At 46.5% G+C, this 23,019-nt stretch overlaps 1 protein-coding gene across 10 annotated transcripts in view; it reads right to left on the reverse strand.

Annotated features, from left to right (window-relative positions):
* The window catches only part of Ddc (dopa decarboxylase), a 90,527-nt gene extending 67,904 nt beyond the window's left edge, over positions 1 to 22,623 (reverse strand). For 2 of the 10 annotated variants that reach the window (XM_063272862.1, XM_063272860.1), the window contains exons 1-3: positions 15,381 to 15,538; positions 4,987 to 5,195; positions 634 to 747 (exon numbers count right to left, since the gene is read on the reverse strand). In XM_063272862.1, the coding sequence (XP_063128932.1) occupies positions 634 to 747; positions 4,987 to 5,187 (315 nt within the window). In that variant the 5' untranslated portion in view covers positions 5,188 to 5,195; positions 15,381 to 15,538. Of the gene's footprint in view, positions 1 to 633; positions 748 to 4,986; positions 5,196 to 5,588; positions 5,732 to 6,760; positions 7,296 to 15,380; positions 15,539 to 22,511 lie in introns of those variants that run through there. The other 8 variants (NM_012545.4, NM_001270853.1, NM_001270852.1 and 5 more) reach the window with 8 other exon arrangements.
* Positions 22,624 to 23,019: the final 396 nt, after the last annotated feature.

Below are 23,019 nucleotides of genomic sequence, written 5' to 3' on the forward strand. Positions count from 1 at the left end.
GCCTATTTTTAGCACTTTTGCTCTGCCTACTTGCCCATCAGATAGGCTGGGCAGTAGGCTGGTGGGAGGCAGATGAATGAGTCAAGGGTAGGACATTCTCCAAAGTCGGAGTGCATACCAATCTTCTGGTCTTGGGGGAATGGAAGCGTCACAGCCTTGAACTGGGATTTTTATTCAAATCAAGTGGTTATTAAAAACAAAAACAAAAAAAAAAACAAGAAAAAAATCCACAAAAAAAGTGCCAAATCCTCGTCTTCTCTTCTCTTCTCTTCTCTTCTCTTCTCTTCTCTTCTCTTCTCTTCTCTTCTCTTCTCTTCTCTTCTCTTCTCTTCTCTTCTCTTCTCTTCTCTTCTCCCCTCCTCTCCCCTCCATTCCCTTCCCCTCTTCCTTTGCTTTATTCACCTCCTTTCCTCCCCTTCTCTCTATCTTTCTTCTTTCTCCTTCCTCCCTCTCCTACATTCCACTCAGAATTTCTCTTCCCTTAAAAACTCCCTCCCTGGGGCCCAGACTCTGCTTTGTGCAAAGTAGCCCTGCTATCTACAGTCGACAGAGCCCCCGTTTCTGTCCTGTGTGCAAAGGGATCACCTCCCCATGCAAGAACAGAGCCCACCACAGGGGCTTGGAGATACTCACCCAGGAGAAGCCAATGCAGCCGATAGCCCCGCACAGCATGTCCGCAAGCATAGCTGGGTAGGAGCTGGCCGTGGGGAAGTAAGCGAAGAAGTAGGGGCTGTGCCAGTGTGTGACCTGTGGGGAGGGGGATAGCAAGTTACTATGGGGCAAAGGAACAAAGTGATGAACTCCTCAGGACGCATGTGGAAGGCAACCCGGACAGGGTCTAAGTGCAATCGTCTCACACTTTCCATTTGAGTTTCACCCCATTTATCACTACGGTAAACAGACTTCCCGTTTGCGCTTCAATATCTTTGCTAGTCAAGAAGGAAATGCTGTCTTCATCAGATAATAAGGGGAATTATATTTTGTCATAGCACATGAAGTCTCCAGGTAGGAGGGATAACAATACCACTTTGGGTTCTTCCTGGGTGCCAGGGCTGCACTAGACAACCGGTATCCTAGAGCTTGGTTTTCTCAAAATTGCCCTCAAAATATATATATTTTAGTATGGTCTCTTTCTACTGGTTTGCACAACCTGCTCCCTCCAACAGTCAGCACGCTTAAGAACAGCCACTGTTACCTCGGTTTCCCATGAAACAGCCGCTATCTCCCCTGTTTCCTCCAGCACAGAAGGAGGAGCAAACACCTACTTTGTGCCAACCCTCGGTTAGGTACAGGGGGAAAGCTCAGGTTGACAGGGAGGCGATGTTCCTAGGTGGTGATCTTGGAAATTCCAGGGCTGATGGGAACCAGGGCAGTGGTAAGGACACACAGACCAGTGTTGGCTCCACAAGCAGACTTTCCCTTGCAAGTGTGTATGTTGAAACAACATCTCCAGCCCCAAATGGCAGTATTAGGAGACAGGACTTTGGCAAGGGACTTAGATCATGAGAGTGGGGTTTCGTGATGGGATCTGGGCTAGTATAAGGAGATATGAGACTGATCATAGGCTGACAGTTCCAGAATCTATGGAGGGCACGGACTGTATCCATTTGAAAAGTCTGAACACAAATCCCACCCCACCACCGAATTTCATTAAACAAAAAATTCCACTTTTGAAATATTGAAAGTTGATCTTCTGTGTGGTGGTTTGTAGCAGGCTAAGGAAACATTTCTCTCCGCAAAGTTCAGAATGCTTATATGGTTCTCATCAAAAGATTCTGGAAAAATGGTCTACTCCTGATTCCCCAAAACCAGAAACTATGTTTCTTTCTGCATCATTAGCCAGGTGAGCCTATTTCTGACTTTTCTCCTCCAGATTCTAGTCAGATAAATAATTCTTTTTTTTCACTGATTATAAGACAAAACTCTGCTTTAAGGTCTCTGAAATCAGGATACATCTTCAGTGGTAAGCAACACGCACACACAGAAACTACCCTCTGTGCAAAGTACAAATATTCACGAAGAGGCACAGTCTTGGGCTGAATTAAATAATATTTTTAAAGGATATGCCTGTCCTGGGGAAGAGATTTCACAAAGTGAACTGCGGGCAGAGACGGGAAAAGAAGCATTCATTCTTCGCCAGGGTAGAAGGAAAGATGATCCCTGTGAACAGGAGGGGCCTGGACCCTGTCATTATGGAAGCTGGGAGCTCAAATCACTCCGTGTAAACACTGAAGTAAAGGGGAAAGTAGGGGTCTGCAGGATGTGAGGAGCATTGGCTGTCAGGCCTAGAAGGAGCTATTAGGAGGAAGACGTTAAGTGTGGTGGTGGGGGAGGAGGAGGAGGCCAGAGAGCTAGCTCCCTACCACTGCAGGGTACAAAACTGCCCTCTATAACTTAAGAAGAAGCCCTTATCTGAACCCAACCTACAAAAACTTGAGAGATGTCGTCGAGTTGTCTCGTCTGCGCGCTTGAATGTAACATCTTGCTACGGTGTGGCTCCTGTGAATCCCTAAAGCTCCTTGTGTCAGAGGCTCACTCCCCATGGTGGCACTAATGGGAGATACTGAGAGGTCTTTGCTGATGTGTCCTCAAAGCAGGCTGTGGGGGTCTCTCTCTCTCTCTCTCTCTCTCTCTCTCTCTCTCTCTCTCTCTCTCTCTCTCTCCAACGCTTTCCAGCCGTGAGATGAGTCAATTTCCTCTGCTGTATGCTTCTGCCATGATGTACTGGCTCACCATAGGCTGAAAAGAACAAGACCAAGGAGTCCTGTAACGGAACCTCTGAAACTACAAGTCACAAGGAACCCTGTTCCCGTGTAAGCTTGTCACCCCAGCTATGTTACAGGGTCAGAAAGCTGACTAACACGTTGCTCTTTTTCTTTTTTTCTTTCTTTTTTTTCTTCCTTAGTCTTTGCAAAGATATAAACACGTCTTTTCTCAGTAAAACCACACACTAGGCCTTTATGTGGCACGAGCAAGCCCCGATTAAGAAGATAGCCAACTAGGATAGCTCATTAAAGACTGGAAGATTCCAACAAGACTCGTTGCAAGTCTGTCTCCAGGCCTGGGAGCGGGACAGAGCCAGAGGGTGGGGGGGAAAAGTGAGAGTGGAAGAAAATCAGGGTAATCAAGAACAGGAAAGGGGGAGGGAGGGAGAAAGGGAGGGAGAGGGAGGGGCTGACAGCGAGGCTCTGGAGAACTTCACCGGCTGAGTGATGTGTTCAGCAGAGCAGGAGTGAGGCCCATGAGGCTTTAGTGAGGGAAAAAAAAAAAAAGAATGTTCAGATAAAAACCAAAACATCTGTAGTGGTAACGCGCTTGTCTTTGCGGAAATGCCTTTATAAAGTGTAATTGCAAAGCCCCGTAGAGGAAGAGGCCAGAGGCTGCACAAATGCAGAGGGCCAGAGGGCACAGATGGGGCCCAGGGCCTCAGTTTCTTTCAGGTACCTGGAGGCTCCACACTGTCTGCAGCTCTCTCTCTCTCTCTCGCTCTCTCTCTCTCTCTCTCTCTCTCTCTCTCTCTCTCTCCTACCCACAGAGCACATGGCGTGGCTAGTCCCACACTGGCTCTGCACAGCACAGACTCTTCACCTAACTTCTGGTTAACCGCAGCGAGCAGTGGGCTGGCTGGCTCTGTACTCAGGGAGCTAATGCCAGAGGCTTCTGCATTTTCCAGCTTTGCTGTGCACAGTCAATGCCCCTATAGAACCCAGACTCCTGCAGGAGGACGGCACATTTTTCCAGTACTGCACTTCTGTATTCCTACTTGGCCTGACATTTGACTGTGCCTCCCTGTACTGGCTTTATGCTGAACGGCTTAGTTTATTTGCTCAACTCGCAGGCCAGAGCCAGAATTTTGAGTTATATTCAGAGAACAAATGCCATGGGAAATCTCTTGAAGATGAAACTTGACAAGGGCTGTGAGAGATGTTCTGGAACCGAGGAGCTGACTCTGAAGCCCAGGACTTTGGCTGACTACACACCTCCCCAGAGCCTCTGAATTCTCCGTGAAAACAAGAGTATCCACTCTGTCACATCCCTGCCTGCCTGTTTCTTGGTCACCTTAAGGCCACAACCGCCTAAGCACTCGTGGGGGTTGGGGGTGTGTGCAATCTGCCAGTTTTACCAGCACTGGGCCCAGACTTTGCACAGGAATTGATGATCGGGGTCAGATCCATTTGTTCAGAGCCGTGTTAAAGGATAGGCTTTTAGGTAAATTGCTTGCTGTGTAAAGTAGTACTCTGGAGATGTGGCACTGAGATTCACTGCAACCCTTTGATCCCTCTGACTATCCACAGACAGCTCAGCTATTCTGGGCCCTTGGGCAGAACCTGTGCACAAAATGCCCACGTGAGGAAGAAAACGTTCCCTCTGCACATGAAAGTTACCCTTTGGCAGACATAAGAACGATGCACGTACCTTTATTTAGGATAATTAATTAAACTACTTGCAATCGACCACTAGGAGCTTATTCTTTCTTGCTATCAAAGGATAACATACTCGGGCTGGAGCGATGGCTCAGCGGTGAAGAGCATGGATTGCTCTTCTAGAGGTCCTGAGTTCAAATCCTAGTAACCACATGGTGGCTCACAACCATCTGTGATGGGGATCGGATGCCTTCTTCTGGTGTGTCTGGAGACAGCGACTGTGTCCTCACATACATTAAATAAATAAATCTTTTTTTAAAAAAAGGATAACATACTCTAGGAACCTAGTATGTTGAAGCAAGTATTGGTCTTGGGGGCGTTGGGAGAAGCTCCTCGCACTGCCTTTAGAGCCTCTGTGGTTTGGATCTGCCATTTACTATCCCATGAGAGCTTCATGGACAACTTACCTCAGTTGTCTCAGCTGAAATCAAAACAACGGTTAGGAGTTTCTCTTTAGCCTACCTGTTGTGGTGACCCTGTGACACCGGAAGTACATACAGCCTTCAGCGGGTGCTATATAGATGCAAGCCCAGCCGTCATTTGACCTCAGATACACACTCACCCCTGGCATGATTATCTTTTCAATGTCTCTGATTATGTCCTCATATGTTTCTGGCTCCTGGGGGGCAGTGGTGGGGATCAGGGCCCGAAGGTAGCCAGGCTCCACGTCAGGGTACACTGGACGTCCCTCAATGCCGTCCAGATAGTCAGCTATATAATCCACCATCTCCTTCCCTCTTCTCCGGAATTCACGGGAATCCATGTTGAAAACTGCCCAACAGAGAAAATAGAAATCAACCAACAAAACATTATACCTCTGAACTGGAGGGGGCTAGTCCAGGGAGCAGTGAATATATCCTAGAGACCCTCAGCCCCCCAACCCAGCATCCCTTGCCAACTTCTATGTCTGGATGCGACAGATATGCCACTGGGACCACACAGGGCTGCACAATTCCCATTCCACACCCCACAAGGCAGTCAGCAGAAGGCAGAACAGCACCCTCATTTAAAAACAAAAAATTATTTCAGTAAAATGCAAGAAGCAGACAGTCGTGGATCTAAGGATCTTCAACAACAAACACTGGTTCCCTTTCTGCCCCACATTCTGCCTGTATGTACCCTTTGTTAGCTATCTGAATGACAGCCTTGCACTTTGAGCCCCACCTTTCAGCTGAGAGATGAGGATGGTCATGGCAGCCCCCGAGGAGTGGGTAAAGGCAGGACCACAATCTGTGGGAGCTCAGCCCAGAGCCTAGGACAGCATGGCCCTGTCCAAAGCTAGATGTGTCTTTTCCTGGAATCCCATCTCCTGGTGACCTGCACCTATGCCTGCCATCTGCTTGTCAGGATCGTACTTTCTTTTTATTACCCAAGTCACACACACACAGGCAGCTATCACAGTTCATGTCCGTTATCTTCGTCCACATTCCAACAACCCGAGTGAAGCGGACACGTGGTCATTTTTCTACCAGGCACTTACTGCAGCTCACTTGGGCTGCAGATCATGAGACGACCCTTTTTGCGGTGCATTTCGAGAGTCGTTTTAAACAGTAAAATCACAAGATAAACAGAAACAATATAAAGGATGGGTCAAAACAGATGGGGGGGCTCTTAATTTACATCACAAGAGCTCAAGGCAGAGTAGTGCTTAGAGGGTGTGCATCTGATGATTCAGAGTCCCCTGGCTCTGCACTTGGTTGGGAAGGCATAGTGAGCCTTAAGTGAGGATTCAGATACGGGCTACCAGGCATCTAGTGTCTGGAATTTGCGCTTGGTAAAAAAAAAAAAAAAAATCAGACGTATTCGCAAAAAATGAGAAAGACGGACAACCCACTAGAATCCTGCCATCCCCATTTGTAACGTGTCTCTCTTGAATAGTTTCTAAATTTGTGAGAGACAATTGAAAGCTAAACAAAGGGTACATCTCTAAATCCCTCCCGTAGTCCAGAGCTTTGTAATTGAAGATGGATTTTCCATCAGAGTAAGTACTGGGGATGAGTCAAATCCATTGTGATTAGCAATGGAATTGACCTTCTTGTCCTGTTCCCAGCACTTCCCCATTGTCCGGGATGGGAGTGGGGCTGGACAGATTTTGTGATGTTAAACGCGTTAGAAATGATTCATCAGACACTTCTTTAAAATGGGAAGACAGATTTTTTTTTTTTTTTATTCAAGAGTATTGCACAGGGAAAAGACTTTGACCTCAACTTTGAAACACCAGGGACAGATGGAGAACTATAGTCAAAGGGGGATTTAGTTGGGGCTCTCCAGAGGAGTGAAGCCCACCATATACATATACTTCTGACTACAAAAGGAAGTTGATTGGATTGACTCACATGCTCAGAGGCTGGTTCTTTCCACAATGGCTGTCGGCAAGCTAGAGGACTAGAAACCGGTTGCCACTTAAGTCCAAGAAACGGGAAGTCTCCGAGCAGGATCAACTAATAACGAAGCACCAGCCAGAAATCAAAGCCCTGGAGATGCCACAGGGAAGTCACTGGGTGCTGGTATTTATTGAGAGCTGAAGAAGCCAGAGTCTGGTGTCCACGGGTCGCGTCAGCAGCGAAAAAAAAAAAATGGATGCCCGCTAGGGCAGAGCAACGGAGCTTCCTCCTTAGGCTTTTTGATTCATCCGACCCAGCCTACTGGTGCTGCTCAGATGCGAAGCTAGTTTTTCAGGCAGTTCAGTGACCACCCTCCGAGAGTTTCTGGTGATGTCTTCCCACAAGCACCAAGACATGGACTTTACCAATTTCCTAGGTGTCTCTCACTCCAACCAAACAACCAAGGGCAACCCCGACAGCAGCTGCTAAAGCCAGTGAATAAGGAACATTACTGAGATCGCAGCGGTTAGTCTCAGGGCTGGGAGGTAGCGAGCTGGATCAGATACCAAGGGTGGAAAGAGATGAGACACATGTGATTAGACACTAGCAATATCCGCTTTGCGGGGCTTCCTCGTCCAACTAGGCTTAAGCTGACTAATGTTGAGCTAGGAGATAGCTGGTATCCAGGGACAACCTGCCCGATCAGGTTTTTCCTTCCTTCCAGTGCTTTCTGCTAAAGGGACTACACACAGGCTCAATTTATAGGGGACCCGGCCTCCATTTCGGAGTTACCATTTGGGCGCACATCTCGGGGAAGAGTGCTTGGGAGACTATGGTGATGCATAAGATGAGATAAATTGCAGCCACCACGAGAGCTAAACTAGCGGCAGGAGGGAAAACATACTGATACATAAATGCGTTCTGTCCTGTGCCTTCTCACGATGGCATTTCTACATACACACTGGGACGTGGCTTCATTCAGACAGCGTACCGCCTTTGCTGAGTATTATCATCGTTCCCCATTTCCAACTCTGTTAGTGGGACAGGGTGGGGTGGGGGTCAAACTGCAGCGCTGAGGCTCAGGGTCAAGAGATGACCTACTCAGGCAGACCCTGACTCCTGTTTAGTGGCCGTACACACCACCATATGTACTATATGTTTTGTGGCTATATGCGCTACTTGTTGCCATATAACCCTCATTTCAGTTAAGACTGAAAACAGAAACCAAGACAATGAGAGTACTGCCACAGGTTGGAGAGATGGCTCAGTGGTTAAGGGCATTGACTGCTTTCCCAGAGGTCCCGAGTTCTGGGGTTGGGGATTTAGCTCAGTGGTAGAGCGCTTGCCTAGCAAGGGCAAGGCCCTGGGTTCGGTCCCCAGCTCTGAAAAAAAAAAAAAAAAAAGACAACCAAACCAGAGGTCCCGAGTTCAATTCCCAGCAACCAACCACACGGTGGCTCACAACCATCTGTAATAGGGGATTCAATGCCCTCTTCCGGTGTGTCTGAAGACAGCGACAGTGTGTTCAGGTACATAAATAAAATAATTAAGTAAATAGGGAGAGAGAGAGGGAGAGAGCCACCACCATCAATTTTATTGTACAGGAATAGCTTTGAACAGCGGTACTAAGAATTGCCAGTTATAGTAGCTCCCGACTGTTTATATTTTCCTCTTGTGTGGTTTCAGTTACTCACACACAACTGCTGCCCCCCCCCCAAAAAAAAAGTTGAATGGGAAAATATATGATTTGCAGTTTTTTAAGTTGTGCACCCTCCTGGCTAGCAAGATGACATCTGTTTCTTCCTGCTTTGTGTCACCTAGCACATGAATCATCCTTTAATGCGGTGTTTCCTCACTGTATGTAGTACCCACATGTTAGTCGTCACAACACAGCAATTCTTTTGTCCACGTGAGCCTTGTGCTAATGCAGTAACCGCTCCGCTCCGAATTGGCTCTCGTTAACGTCTCTCTGTGCCTCGCTTGTTAAATAAGCTTTCTCACGAGCTCGAACGCATAGGATGCGTTTCTGTCCTTACTCTCAGGGAGCCTCTGTAGGTCTTGGACTGTATCTCCCCGTGAAAAGCAGGCAAGCCTCCTGTCTGTTCTGCGTGTTTTTATTTCACACACACACACACACACACACACACACACACACACACACACACACACACACACAAAACCCAAAAAGTCCTAAAAGTGGAAAACATTTGATCATTTCTTTAGGACAAATTTTCCTAGAGATATATGGCCTTAGTGTTTTTAAATTATACTGCCAAATTTCTCTGAGCGCGCTGTTTTATCAGGTTACTCCTTTGATGGGGAGTGCTGTGCAGCCACTGAGGTTAATTTTAAACTTAACCCGTCTCACAGGCATGAATGGCTCTCTTTTAACGGACTGTTGAAATCCACCAGCGCTCTGATGTTTCTTTGACGTTTGCATTTCTTCGTTTATGAATCGCCCATTCACTGTATCTTCCACTTAGATATTGGCAAGCTTTTACTTAATTGCAAGGATCCTAACACATAAAAAAAAAAAAAAAAGTCTACCCCCGTATCTGTTTGTTTATGCTTTGCGACATTTTCCTCGTTTCTGCCTGACCTAATTTGGGATGATTTTATTCTGACTTTTCAGAGTTGGAATAAAGGGCTCTTGTAGGAGATTTCATTTTTATGTGACCAAAAAATCGCACAAACTCCCCTCTATGATTTGACCCTCGCGTGTGATTTTTTTTTTTATGCCTTTAAAAATAACTGTTTTTGCAGTCTCTCTTTGCTACACCAAGGGGAGGGTGTGCGATGTAGGAAAACAGAAGTCTATGGAAGAGAAGTTCTACAAACCCGAGAGAGGCCCTCAGCCTCCCAGCACACCAGTGGTGTCTTTCTACCGGGAATAACATAGTTTTATGGACAAAGCAGGATGTGCCAGGGAAAAATCAAATAAGCATGGCGTCAACCCAGTATGAAAGGAAATATTCCTAGTCAAACTGTAATATAATACCTGCTTATTCTTTTCAAACCACCCTGTCATTTATTTGAAGATTATTTTCCACCGAAACCTTTACAGAAGATACTTAGCGCAAAGCCTCAAGAGACTCTCACGCTCATTTTGGAGCTGTCTGATATTCGTGGCTCCGAGCTGGGTAAATATTAGCTGGAAGATGTAGACTGTGATAAGGCCAACGGCCTACACTTCTCCAGACCCTGAAAGGGTTTCTGTTGACACAACCTGATTTGTCTCAGTAGCAGCTGCACCGCATAGATTTTGCATGGAGCCCTTGTCAGAGTTGGCGCATGTGCGGTGAGCCCGGCACCTCCCTGGACGTTTTATCACAGCAGCGACAGCACAGCTCTGTACTCATGGGCTTCGGGGAGATAAGGACTCCCCTGAACTCTTTCAGAACTCCCAGCCGACCCTCCGTTATGAAGTTATTATTGCTGTAAACTTTCCGTTCCCTTGCTGTCCCTCGATAACTGAGAATAAATGAGTAAATAAATGAATAAATCAGTTCAGCCTTCTAAATATTTTATTTCTGCTCTATCGTCTATCAGGTCCTACCCGGCTTTTAGGACAACTCACGCAGCAGCTTATCACTTCTCTCGGAGAGTCACGGCTACTGTAGTGACTGACACCCACAACCACACCCTCATCTGTCCTGTGATCCGGATAATTTCCACCGCATCCAGGCTATAGTCTCTACCCTCTGTAGTTTCTCTTCTTGGACTCCTCTGCCGTAGCCATTTTCCCAGAGCTCAATCTAGGCCCCTACTTACATTCTTACAAGTCGAATGGGGTATAGTATAGGAACTCTACTTCCGTGGGACCTTGGTGAAGAATTTTGGTTGTGGACTTACCGTGGCCTGTTGTGAGGGCGTGAGGTCCTACGGCCTGAGGGAAGCACAGTGAAGTTCCGAGCCCCTATGCGTGATCCTGCCTACCATGCTTCCAACCGAAACCATAAGAAAGGTTTCTAGCCATGAGAAATCTCTAATAATTTGAAGAAGGACTATCTAAAGCTTCACCTCAGCAACAACAACAAACGCCAAAGTCCTCTGAGCCTTCTTAGACCCTTAAGAGGCTGGCTAAGTGAAATGCTTTTAAATGAATTTTTTGGCCACCCTCCCTCCCCAGTGACTCTGAAGTACAAGCATAGGCTCCAGAGTAGCCTTGGGTCCCAGTGTCAGGAGACCCAAGGTCAAGGGTGCTTCTTCAATTACCACGGAGCCTTCGACCTTCAACCTTTGTAAGGTTTCCTGTCAACTTTTTGCAAAGGCAAACAGGCATGAAAGCGCCCCCAGGAGTGCCATCGGTAGGATGAAAAGGAGCCATTTGCTGTGTGCCTGCAGCCCAGTCCACACTCAGGGAAAAACTTTTATTAGGCAGCAGGCAAGTATTGTGCTGGGGAGGGGGATGGAATGTGAGATTCCTCTCCTCTCCTCTCCCCTCCCCTCTCCCCTCCCCTCCCCTCTCCTTATGCTTTACCCACTGCATCCCAGGCTAGATTGAGACTCAACTATGTAGCTCAGGATGGTCTTATACTCCAGTTCTTCCTGCTCTCACTTCCGGCGTTTACAAACCACAGCATAGTCTGCCCTACACCAGACACAAATCTGGGTGTCCTGGTGTTTTAGGTAAGAGGGGAAATTCACCCAGCAACAGTACAGCATTTTCTGGCTGTAGAGGCTACTCTCTCACACGGTCTTCGCTTGCATTTCTGCCGCACGGCTTGAAAGCTTCCCTTTACCGAGTGGAAAGTCTGCCGCCACCGTTCTGTAGTCACCATTTCCTTTTCAGTCTTGAGACGCAGCCTGCACTAACCACAGCTTTTCTAAAAGGCAGAGCCAGAGGATATGGAGCCAGTGCTCAGAGCTCAAGTCTACGCTTGTGTCTGATTTGGGTCTATCTTTGGGTGGCTTGTGTTTCTGGCCACTTGGTGAGGTAGGAAACAGAGAAGAAAGATCAGAGTCCCACAGTCTTCATCTCAGGGATCTCCCAAAGATGCAAGGACCTTCCACTGGATGCCTTGTCACCTGCCAATAACTCCATTCTGGGGTCCAGTATAACACATGGATGTTTGGAGGACCCTCCCCCAAACCAGAGTACCCTGCTAGTAAGGTCCTGTTTTAGCTGAATTCAGGCTCTGGCTCCTACAATCACTGGACTAGCATGAGCTCTGAGTATCTTAACAGATGTTTCAAATGTCCATTGCCTGGCAACCACTAGAAAAGTGTCCTAAGGCAGCAGCAGAACTTGAGGTCCAACATTCCCAGAGCCTCAGGCACAGTCATGATCCCCCAAATGCCTCCCGGGGCACAGAACATCACAGCTTCTGAGGCACATTAGTTGGTGAGAGGCCCCCGTTCATCATAAAAATGGCTTTGTAAGCTGCCTAGGCAAGGATTCTGAAAGCACATTTGTGAGGCGCCTATCCCAGGCTCGCCTTGCACTATTGACTTCTTGCAGTGTCCTTGGAGAAGGGAACGAGGGCTCCCCTTAGGACTTCTTCAAGGGTGTCATTCCCATATCCTAGACCAAAGCACCCGACAAGGCCTCACTTCCTAGTACCACCATACACTGTGGTAAAAGTAGGGGCATATGAGCTTGGTGGTATAGGAGCCACAGTCCTTTGAACGCTATTTCCAACCTGCGAGAGAGCCACCATTCCACATCCATGCAGAACTGCAATGCTGCCTCAAGATGCTCACACAGTGCCAGCTCTTCCTACCCTCGCCCTTCTGTGGATGAGAAAGGGGCCACTGATTCTTTCTTATTTCCTGACTTGTAACTGTACTGCTTCTAAATATTTTCTCGGCCAACAATGCATGGAGTTTAAGTAATGATTTTCAGCTCCGTTCTCCTGAGGAAATACTATTTCTAATCATATCACCATGTGGTGTGACCCAAGTTACAGAGAACTGGGGGGTGGGGGGGGAATCATAACATTTGTGACTTTAAAAGAAAAAAAGATAATATTTGGTGATTTGAGAGATCACTTTCTTTCTTTCTTTTTTTTTTTCCTTTCGTATTTGGCTTTCTCCATATGCCTACGTGCAAAACCAGAGCACAACCACTTCACCTTTCTCAAAACTGGGACCTTACAAATTACCGTATGCCTATCCAATCCCACCAGCCGGTAGGCATCTGGTGTTAGGGATGGTAGTGCCAAGGGTCAGATGGAGGGACTGCAGCAGTATCATAGGACAAGTGCCACCATCATGGGTGTCTGGAGATGATGTGGATTCCCAATGCAGGAAACAGGTGTGAGTCGCACTGTGCGTTTTGCATATTGCCTAACCCTTTCTAGAAAAGCTACAACACTACAGAAGGCCAACTCTGCAGTTGGACAGCATAAACGTGCATCTCAGTAGGCTTTTATCACTCACTCAAATTTCAGATTTAAAAGCATTCAAATCTTGTATCCGTGTTCGCTACTTTTTTTAAGTTCAGCAAAGGAGTTTTTAAGTTAGCGTCAGGTGATTTTTAACTTAAAACTTTCTCCTTTGTTCCCGTATTTTGCCACCCCAAGAGTTTGTTGCAGAAGAAATGCTCTCCCCACACTGCACATTTTTCTCCTCAATTTGTCCCCTTTTCGCTTCTGTTCTTGAAGTCCTATCCACAGTTTGCCAAGGCTCACAGGCTACTTGCCCTTCCTGTAGGCTAGAGACTGCTCAGGCTGTGTTCCAGAGGCTGCCTCTCCGTAATAGTCTCATATTGGTTTATTGTCTTTGCAAACACCGACACCTGGCACTGTGGGTTTATTCGGTGCCCTTTGGTACCCGCTTCTGGTAGTCTCAATTTTCTCTCAGGAATGAGGTCAGTGGTGAACACTGACTTCTCAGTTCCCCATTATCCCTTGTATTGCACAGTGGCTGGCCTGACACTGTGTTGCTAAGAATCCTGTCTTTCGGGCTCTTCCACATTCAATTCTGAGAATACATTGACATTTGGTTGTCACATTCTATTGTCCAAGAAACCAAACAAATCGGTATTTCCTAACCTTCTGCTAAGCACACGGTATTCGCAGTATCTTACCTAATACCCAGTAACCCTGTAAGGGGAGGTGAGGATTATTATTACAGACAGCCCAAGTAATAGAGCCAGCAAGTGTATGGATGGACACATCTTCTCTCCTTCTGAAGCCAACCTCTTCACAACCAGCCCTTAACTTGGGCATCCTATACTGTCTTGTAGCCAGAGAGGCACAGGTGAACCTCAACGAGCTTTCCTGCCAGGACTGATGGAGATGTTACCTGCAACCCCAAGTGCAGTTTCAGTGGTTCAGAAGGAAAAGAGTAGACAAGGGGCAATAGTTGATTGGCTTGTATACATCTACATAGATCAAACGTGGTGCAGAAAGGCAAGCCTAGCTTTCCCATCTCATGCCATTTAGTCAATGGGATTTTAACCTTACCAATAAACCTGCTCTGTTAGCCTGTGAGGTGCATCTGTGCCCCCTGAGAATCTTCCTGCGCGGTAAAGAAACTTAAGATTGCTCTAAAATACCAGTGAGCCATCATTTCCCAGACACTTTCTCAAACTTAACACCAGACAGAAGATGAGTTTGCAAAAAGTTCAGGGGGAAGTCTTCAGGATAATCAACAGCCCCGGGGAGAGGAAAACAAACAGAATTAGATTTTCTTTATCTTATTAGCACAATCCGTGTGTGGAGGACCACACACCATGTGCCCAGGGAAAAGAAAAGGATGCTGTCACAGATGACAGGGTCTTATTTCTCTGCAGACATCCAGATTCCCTGTTCCTGCTAGTTCTTCGTTGTCCTGGGATACCCTGATGTAGGACACTGCAGGCTCTGGCTGAGCTCGGGGTGATCCTGAACAAAGTCTGTTTCTCTCTGGCACCCCTCAAAGTTCCAAAGGAGGCCAGCTTTCCTGAGATTGTCACCTTTGCTTTGATCCTGTTTTGGAGGGGAAACATAGTGTTTCTTCCTAACAAGAAATTGTGTGTAAGGAGCTGAACTGGAAGCCTTTGAAGGGGGAATAAAAAAGCAACTAAGAGGAAAAGGCAGGTCACTTGACTAAAGTTACCTTGGAAACTGGAGCTAAGAGGATACAGAGGGCTGGGTGGGTGCACCTTTCCACTTGTGATTGCCTCACTCATTTCCAACACAGCTTCCAGATACTGAGCATCTATTGTGTGCCCAGCCATTTAGGAATGAGACTACTACAATGTGTCGGAGGATGTTGTTCGTCATCCTTCACCTGCAAAGCATACCTAGGTCTGCAGCCCTAAAGCCACCTCCTCGCTTTCTATCTCAGAGCTGCAGGAACCTTCTGAAAGTCGGTCCACTCACTTTGCTCTGTCACCATGATAGTTCAAATAGCGAGGTTTAAAGAGCCATCAGAAGTTCTTAATTCTCTGCTGGACTCCTATAGAGATCATTCAAAATAGACAGGCAGAGGCTGGTACCTGATTTCTCAGGAAGTTCCCTTAGCAGCCCTGTCACCTGTGCATGTCAGATGCTTAGCCTTCTCAGCCAGTGATAATCTCCATCCCTAGAAAGACATCATGACCAAAACCAACCACAGACGCCCACTCCAGCCCCAGGATCGTTGTCTACCAGAAGTGGGTGCTGGGGTCTGACCCTGAGCCATATAGACAAAGAGCTGTACTCACAGGCAGCTGGAGTCGCCTCCTCTCTATTCGCTCTCTTGCTCTCTCTCTCTCTCCTTGGTGACAGTTAAAAGACACAGAGGATGCGATTGCCATTTATGTAGACAAAGTGTCCGCCTCCCGAAGCCAATCAGCAGCTTTCTCTGCATTATTTACTCAGAGCTTCTCCTGCTCCCTCTCCCTCTATGCCTCCAGCTCCACAGGATGGAGCCCAGCAGGGCAGAGGGAACAATGGAGCCTGGAGAGAGGCCCAGAAGTGGGTCCTGGGTCCCCATCATTGTGTGGACCCCAGATTAGAGGCCAGAGCTCCTGGAGACTCCTGGCAACTCACAAGCCAGGTTTCATTCTAGGGGAGAATCCTGCCTCAGGCTCTGCTTCATCCACAGGGACCACTGGAATGCTGCCTGGCACAGAGGCTGCTCTCAGGAGGTGACAAACCTAAATCTCACTCAACTCCTTCAAAGTACAGTACTGGGTCCTTTGGCCAATCACCATCCAAACTATGTTGGGCTCTGTATGCTTTGCCCACTGGATAGTAATGAGAAGAGGCAGACCATGCATTCTGCTAATCAGTGTGGCCTACAGGTCCAAATTTGCTTTCTTTTTAAGGGGTACACATCACCATGTGAATCTAGAACAGAGAGAGGTCATGACCATGCAGAGAAGAAAGAGTGGAAGAAGGGTTGACTTTGAACAGCAACTCCATGTAGAAACCTCTATCAGAACCAGAGGCACACGAGCACAGGGAATACACTCACAGAGAACACATGTGTGCACAGAGAACATATATGTACAGAGAATGCACACATGTATAGAAAACAAACACATGCATGCACAGAGAACGCATATACATACAGAGTATGCACAGATGCAGAGAGAGCAGATGTATGTATAGAGAACATATACACATAAACAGAGTACACACATATGCATAGAGGGTACCCACACGTTTATAGGCGGTATATTCATGTACAGAATACACACACACATGAACAGAGTATACACACATGCAAAGAGAGTAGGCACATGCACACAGAACACACACACACACAAGCAGCACACACATATGCATGGAGGGTACACACTCGTGTACATGGGGCGCACACAAGCAGATGGCACATACATGCAGAGTGCACACAGGCATTAATAGAGAGCACATCTATGTACAGAGAACACACACATGGATAGCCTATTAATAAACATAGAAGGCACCCACCCATGCACAGAGGGCACACACATATGAACAGAGAACACATATATTCATGTACACAGAGTGCGTGCATGTGTGCACACACACAACACACACACATACACACACTTAGAGGCACACATGTGCAGAAAGGCACAGACATGCACACAGGAAACACACAGGTACACACCAATGTGAATGTATGTGTGTACCTACACCAATACAAATGTATGCATGCAGTCACCATGCTCATGCATGTGCACACACAAAATGTACACGTATGCAGGCATATGCATACATTGACACATACACAGATGCTTATACCATACACACATGCCATGCTCAGAGTCCATGTACAGCCCAGAGTCAGGAATTCTCCAAGGAGAGATGACCATCCATGATGTGGCCCCAGCAGGATCTCTTCAAAGGCCCCTTTGGGACAGAGGAAGTGACTTCCAGGACAGTGGAATGTACAAGGGGTCAGGGTGGTGTGGCAGGAGGGACCAGCGCACAGCCATGGAGGCCCAGTACAGGCAGCTTCCTCCACCACCAGTGCAGACATCAGCTGTGTGCACATGGAGGAGGTAAGGAGATTAGGTCTATCTGCACAGATGGAGCTCCACAGCACCTAGTACCATCATGGCAGGAGGGCGAGGGAGCCTAGCTGAATGAGGAGGCTGACAACACCCCCCCTAACACACACACCCCCCAACACACGCACACCTCCCACATTACCTAGACTACTAGAGACAGCCACAGTGAGGTGGGAAAGGCTGTCACCAAGCCAAACAAATATGCCCCTGTTCTTATGAGGAAAAGGAGTCCCCAGAACCAATTTACAGATGGGGAAACAATGGCTCAGAGAGGTTGGGGTGCTTAGTGAAGATCACACAGCAGCAAACAGACATTTGAGGACGTGGGCCTGTTTAACCTAATTTAAATGCTATTCAATGAATATACATACGGGGACACCCAAACACTACTGGGACAGTGCTTGGTGAAAGTGAGCCTTCTGAGCTTTGAAGCAGAGTGTGGGCGTGCCTCAGGCTCGTGTGTAGAATTCATTCTCAGGAAGTAAACTGGAGGTTGGACAGGTAAAAATGAGAGTACATAGATGGAAGATTTATTTGAGATTAGAAAGGGAAAGACCTGAAATGGCAGGGAAAGGGACTGAAATACAGGGTCAGGCCAGCAGGCTCCAGGTCGAATAGAGGGATCTGCTTGCAGCGCCCCAGGACGGGAACTCCCCGTTTTTGCATAACAGGGAGGCAGACAAATCAGTGTTTACAACAGAAGCAAATCAAGAGGAACGGATCTAACAAAAGCCGGCAAGAGCTCTGCGGGGTTATGGGGAGACACCGGGGAAGATGAGACTAAATGGAAATAAGCCAGCGCTGAATAGGAACAGCCAGGGTTATAAATACTTGAATTCTTCTCTAACAGGTGAACAGACTCAGCGCCACTGTAATAAAAACCCAACACATGTCTCACTCTGAAATAGAAATGGAAAAGCGGAAGTCCAAGAAAGGCCAGTGGAGTTCAGAGACGGAAGAGCGCCGGGCGCAAATAGACTCATGGGTAGTTGAATAAAGATTCCAGAAGGGAAAAAAAAGGTCCGAGTGTGGAAAATTGACAGGTGCACATTGCAGACCAAAATGGAACGGGTGTGGTGCTAGACGCCGCCACAACTGTGCTCCACTTGGAAGGACACGAAGCTGGACTCTCTCCTCACTCCATCCTGACCTGTAGGGGCATGCTTCTAAAAGGAACCGAGACGCACGGCTTTCATGATATGGGAGCAGAAGGATTTCCTAAATGATTTGCATTTTCAGCTAGTCATAAAAGATAGGGAGATTGGACTAGTACTTCAAACTACAGAAGCGAGAAACTAGAGGGAGGCTCTGAGAAGCGTCTTGCTAACTATGGGTGAGCAGTTTTGAAATAAAAGAAAAGAAGAAAAAAAGAAACCTGTGTAATGGTGGCACGTGCCTTTAATCTCAGCACTTGGAGGCAGAGGCAGGAGGGTCTCAGGGTTTGAGGCTAGCCTGGTCTACAGAACACATTCCAGTTCAGCCAGGGCTATATAGAGAAACCCTGTCCTGAAAAACAACCAAAAAACAACTGAAGAGGGGAAAGAGGAAGAGGAGAAGGGGAAGAGGGGGAGGAAGAGGAGGAGGAGGAGGAGGGGGAGGAGGAGGAGGGGGAGGAGAACGGAAGGAGGGGAGGAGGAGGAGAAGGAGGAGAGAGAGAGATAAAATTCAGGATTCTCATGAGTATGTGAATACTTGTCTGTGCTTGGTAATCAGAAAAAGGAACTGTTTATTATTAACAGGGTTGACTCAGCATGTTACAGGGCAACCGTTGTCCCGGCACTTATCTTTAAAGTTTTAATATCATGTTTATTAATTTAGGTGGATTTCCAAGTCAACAGTCGCACCTCCTCTGAGTGTGACAACTTGACCTCGCTGGTCCTTATTTTCTGGCGGCCCTTTGCTGAATGTTATGGCAGACCCAGATAATGCCTGACTGTGGAGCTCTCACGATGCAATCAACGCCGTTGAACAGATAACTGCTCAATCCGTTTTAAAAGCTAAAATAGGCTGCTGGTAAACGGAAACAGTGGAAGCATTTCCCCCGTTACACACAATGCTAGTGTAAAACGGTAATTGAATTGTATGAAAGAGAGAGAGAGAGAGAGAGAGAGAGAGAGAGAGAGAGAGAGAGAGAGAGAGAGAAGCTCTGTTTTCATTCCTTGGTGGTAGTGATACACTTTTTACTTTTTATGATGTGGCCACCAGCACACCTAAAATTTAAAATTACTCAGGTGCCTGGCCCTGAAAATTCCTTTACTTTAGAACAATATTGAGCAAGCAGCCAGGTCCTATTGACTTCGAAAGGAATGCTCCTAACATTTTGCTATTAATTGTAACTGGGAATTCAGTATTGGATTTTCTTCTGTTTTTCTTTTTTTAAAGGTTTGTTTATTTATTATATATAAGTAGCTAGCTGTCTTCAGACACACCAGAAGAGGGCATCAGATCCCATTACAGATGGCTGTGAGCCACCATGTGGTTGCTGGGATTTGAACTCAGGACCTCTGGAAGAGCAGCCAGTGCTCTTAACTGCTGAGCCATCTCTCCAGCCCTTCTGCTCTTCTTCTTAAGATAAATGCTTAAGTGAATCAACCTTTGTGTTGGGAGATGAAGCCATATAGTATTTCTTTTCCAAACTGTTGATATGATGACTGACAGATAGTTTGAATCTGGAGTGACCGAGAGGACACGGGCGGAGCCCCAGCCATGCCTTCCCTACGCCTGCATCATCTGTGGTGTAGTTTGGAGTTGGTGGAAGCCTAAGGGATTGGATCTACTTGAACCTTGATCACTGATAACGTGAAAGGGATATTGGGGTCCCAGCCCCTTCCTCTTTCTTTCATTTAGCTATGATGGAAAGGGGTTCGATCTCAGGGATGCTTTATTTACTAGATGCAAGGTTCCATCGATGTCCAATAAACTGTCCTCGTTTGTGAATGTGATTAGCTGTGTGCATCAGAAATGGTTTTAATTTGCACTGAGCAAGCACATGCTTCTTGTCGATATCCCTGTACAGTAGAGTGTTGTGAAAAGCAATCAAAATCTGGAGCTTCTACCCACCTTTGAGTATTCAGTTCCCAAGTAAATGGGGCCTTTAATTCATAATAAGCCTTAATCAACAGTAGAGTTGGGCAGATATCTATCCTCTGTGCCATTGTATCTATTTCCTGTCAATAACCCCACTATATGATTTCCCACATTTTGTCCAGGCTGCTCATAGCTTGAATTACCCAGTCCTTGTGGCCATTATTTTTAGATCCTTAACCCATCTACTCTCTCTCCATCTTCCTTTCTCTCCTCATGATCTCCTCAGACCCCAAGCCTGGAAACCCCAAACCCTGCCTATGTCTCTCCTGCCCAACTATTGGCTGTTGGCACCTTTATTTAACCAATAGTTTAAAATTAGGGAGCAAGGTCACACTATACATGTGAATTCTCTCCTTCCTGGGAACAATCAGGCCTGGGAGGCCAGTATTTATCATTACAATACATATCAGAAGATCAGGCCTCAACAGAGTGTAGCGACCACTTTAGAATTTTGGTTTCTTTAAACGAACACGGAAATGTTTTTGGAACGGAAAGGAGAGGGAGAAAGAGAAGCCGTGGCAGGACGATGGAGGCTGATGTTAAGATTCTGCTCTGTGTATTTACAGGTTGTTATTAATGTTCTTAAGGGTTGGATGGTACCGGGCTTTGTATGTTTAAGTGGGCAATTATATCTTACCAATTGAGTCAAAAAAAAAAAAAAAAAAAGAAAGAAAGAAAGAAAGAAAGAAAGAAATGTTTTTGTTTTAATCCTAGGTATAGGATATGAGGCTGCTTCATAGTCCACAGCAGCTGACTATGATTTGCTCTAAGCCGAGGAGTGATTTTTGCCAGCAGCAGATAGTTTCTAGGACTGTGTGACTTTTGGAATTGTGGGGACTCCTCAGAGGCTATGTAAATGCTAGGGCCCCGCTGGGTGGGGTAGGTTGCTGGCTGTTGCTTGGTTGCTATTGGTAACCGTTTGTTAAGTAGTCATGCACAAAGAAGAAACAACAGAAAGAAATTAGAAATCAGGAGGGCGAAGATCAAACTTGCCCCAAGGAATCCAACCAGCTGATCAGTTAGAGGTAGTGTGATGGTCTACTGTCACCCCTTTGACGGCTATCCTTTTTTCTCTCTTATCTCGTCTTAGGGAGCTGAAATGGTGGGGAAGGGGTGAAGAAGGGTAGAAGAAAATGAACCCACAAAGTAGCAAATGTTGGCTAATATAGAGTTAGCAAATGCTCCCACCGTATTATATATTGTATGTAATCCAGAGATGATTCACAGGAATGGGAAGCGCTATCTGCAGGTTGAAAGCCAATCGGGCCACTTAAGAAAAAAAAGATGTATTTATTGATTTTATGTGTATGAGTACACTGTAGCTTATCTTCAGATACACCAGAAGAGGTCATTGGATCCCATTACAGATGGTTGTGAGTCACCATGTGGTTCCTGGGATTTGAACTCAGGACCTCTGGAAGAGCAGTCAGTGCTCTTAACCACTGAGCCATCTCTCCAGCCCCAAACTTATATGTTTTTAGAGTTGTATTATATGTTTTTCTCCCCAACGTAACATTTTTATTATTTAGTTGGGAATTTCAAGCTTACACCCCGATCACACTTTCCTCTCATTCCTCCCAGGTCTATCCTCCCACACTTGATTCCTCCCCCAGGAAACAAGCAAGCAAGCAAACGAACAAATGAAAGCCCAACTTGTGTTGCCCATATATATTCATTGGAACATGATCAACATTCCAGATTCACAACAAGCCATCACGGCTTTTTCTTACCATATAGCCCTACCATCTATGCTTTCACACATAGTCCCAGTTTCATGTTGTTAGCCCCACTAAGTGATTCATAACTCCAACCCCTGTATCAGATATGGGAGCATGAGCATGAATTTAATTTTCACAGGAACCTTGCAAAGTAGGTTCCGTTAAACTCCCCACTCCCCATTTCCCAGATGAGGAGGCCTAGGGAATGAAACGCCTGGTGCCCCCTTGTTGTGCATGGTATTGTGAAGGAGAACCCCTGTTTCCATTATCTGCCACTGAACTGCAACCCCGAAGTCATTCTGTCACCACTGCATGGGAGTTCCAGTCATGCCTGTATGTATGGCCACACGTGCAGCCAGCTATGCAATTGCAATAGAACTGAAACGTTTGCCAAGGCTTCAGCACAGAGGAAATAATTTGTCATCAATAATCCCCATTCTCAGGAGAGCGTCCTTTCAGCACACATTCAGTAATATGGAGGGCACAAGAGACACAATAGAAATGGTGCCTTTTCAGCAATTATCGTCTGACAAAACATACTACTTACTTGTTTGGAATTTGGATTCTTCACAGGTCCACTCAGTCCAGCTCTGCAAACTACAGCTTGGAACTGATGCATTTCTCTGTCCTTGCATTTAAACCTTGTTTTCTGGTTAAACATTAATTTCTGATGGTATAAAGGTCAAGGAAGTCCAGAGAAGGCACACACACATGGGGGTTGGCATGAAGCCCTTCTTTGGGCTCTTAAGAAAGCTCACCCAGTGAGACTGATTCACAACAAGCCATCACGGCTTTTTCTTACCGTATAGCCCTACCATCTATGCTTTCACACATAGTCCCAGTTTCATGTTGTTAGCCCCACTAAGTGATTCATAACTCCAACCCCTGTATCAGAAAAAGGCTGTCCTGGGGTTGGGGATTTGGCTCAGTGGTAGAGCGCTTGCCTAGGAAGCACAAGGTCCTGGGTTCGATCCCCAGCCCCGAAAAAAAAAAAAGAAGAAAAAAAAAAAAAAAAAAAAGAAAAAGGCTGTCCTATTGAAGAACCTTCCCTCTGT

The sequence above is a fragment of the Rattus norvegicus genome, chromosome 14, assembly GCF_036323735.1.
Source record: "Rattus norvegicus strain BN/NHsdMcwi chromosome 14, GRCr8, whole genome shotgun sequence".
Lineage (NCBI taxonomy): Eukaryota > Metazoa > Chordata > Mammalia > Rodentia > Muridae > Rattus > Rattus norvegicus.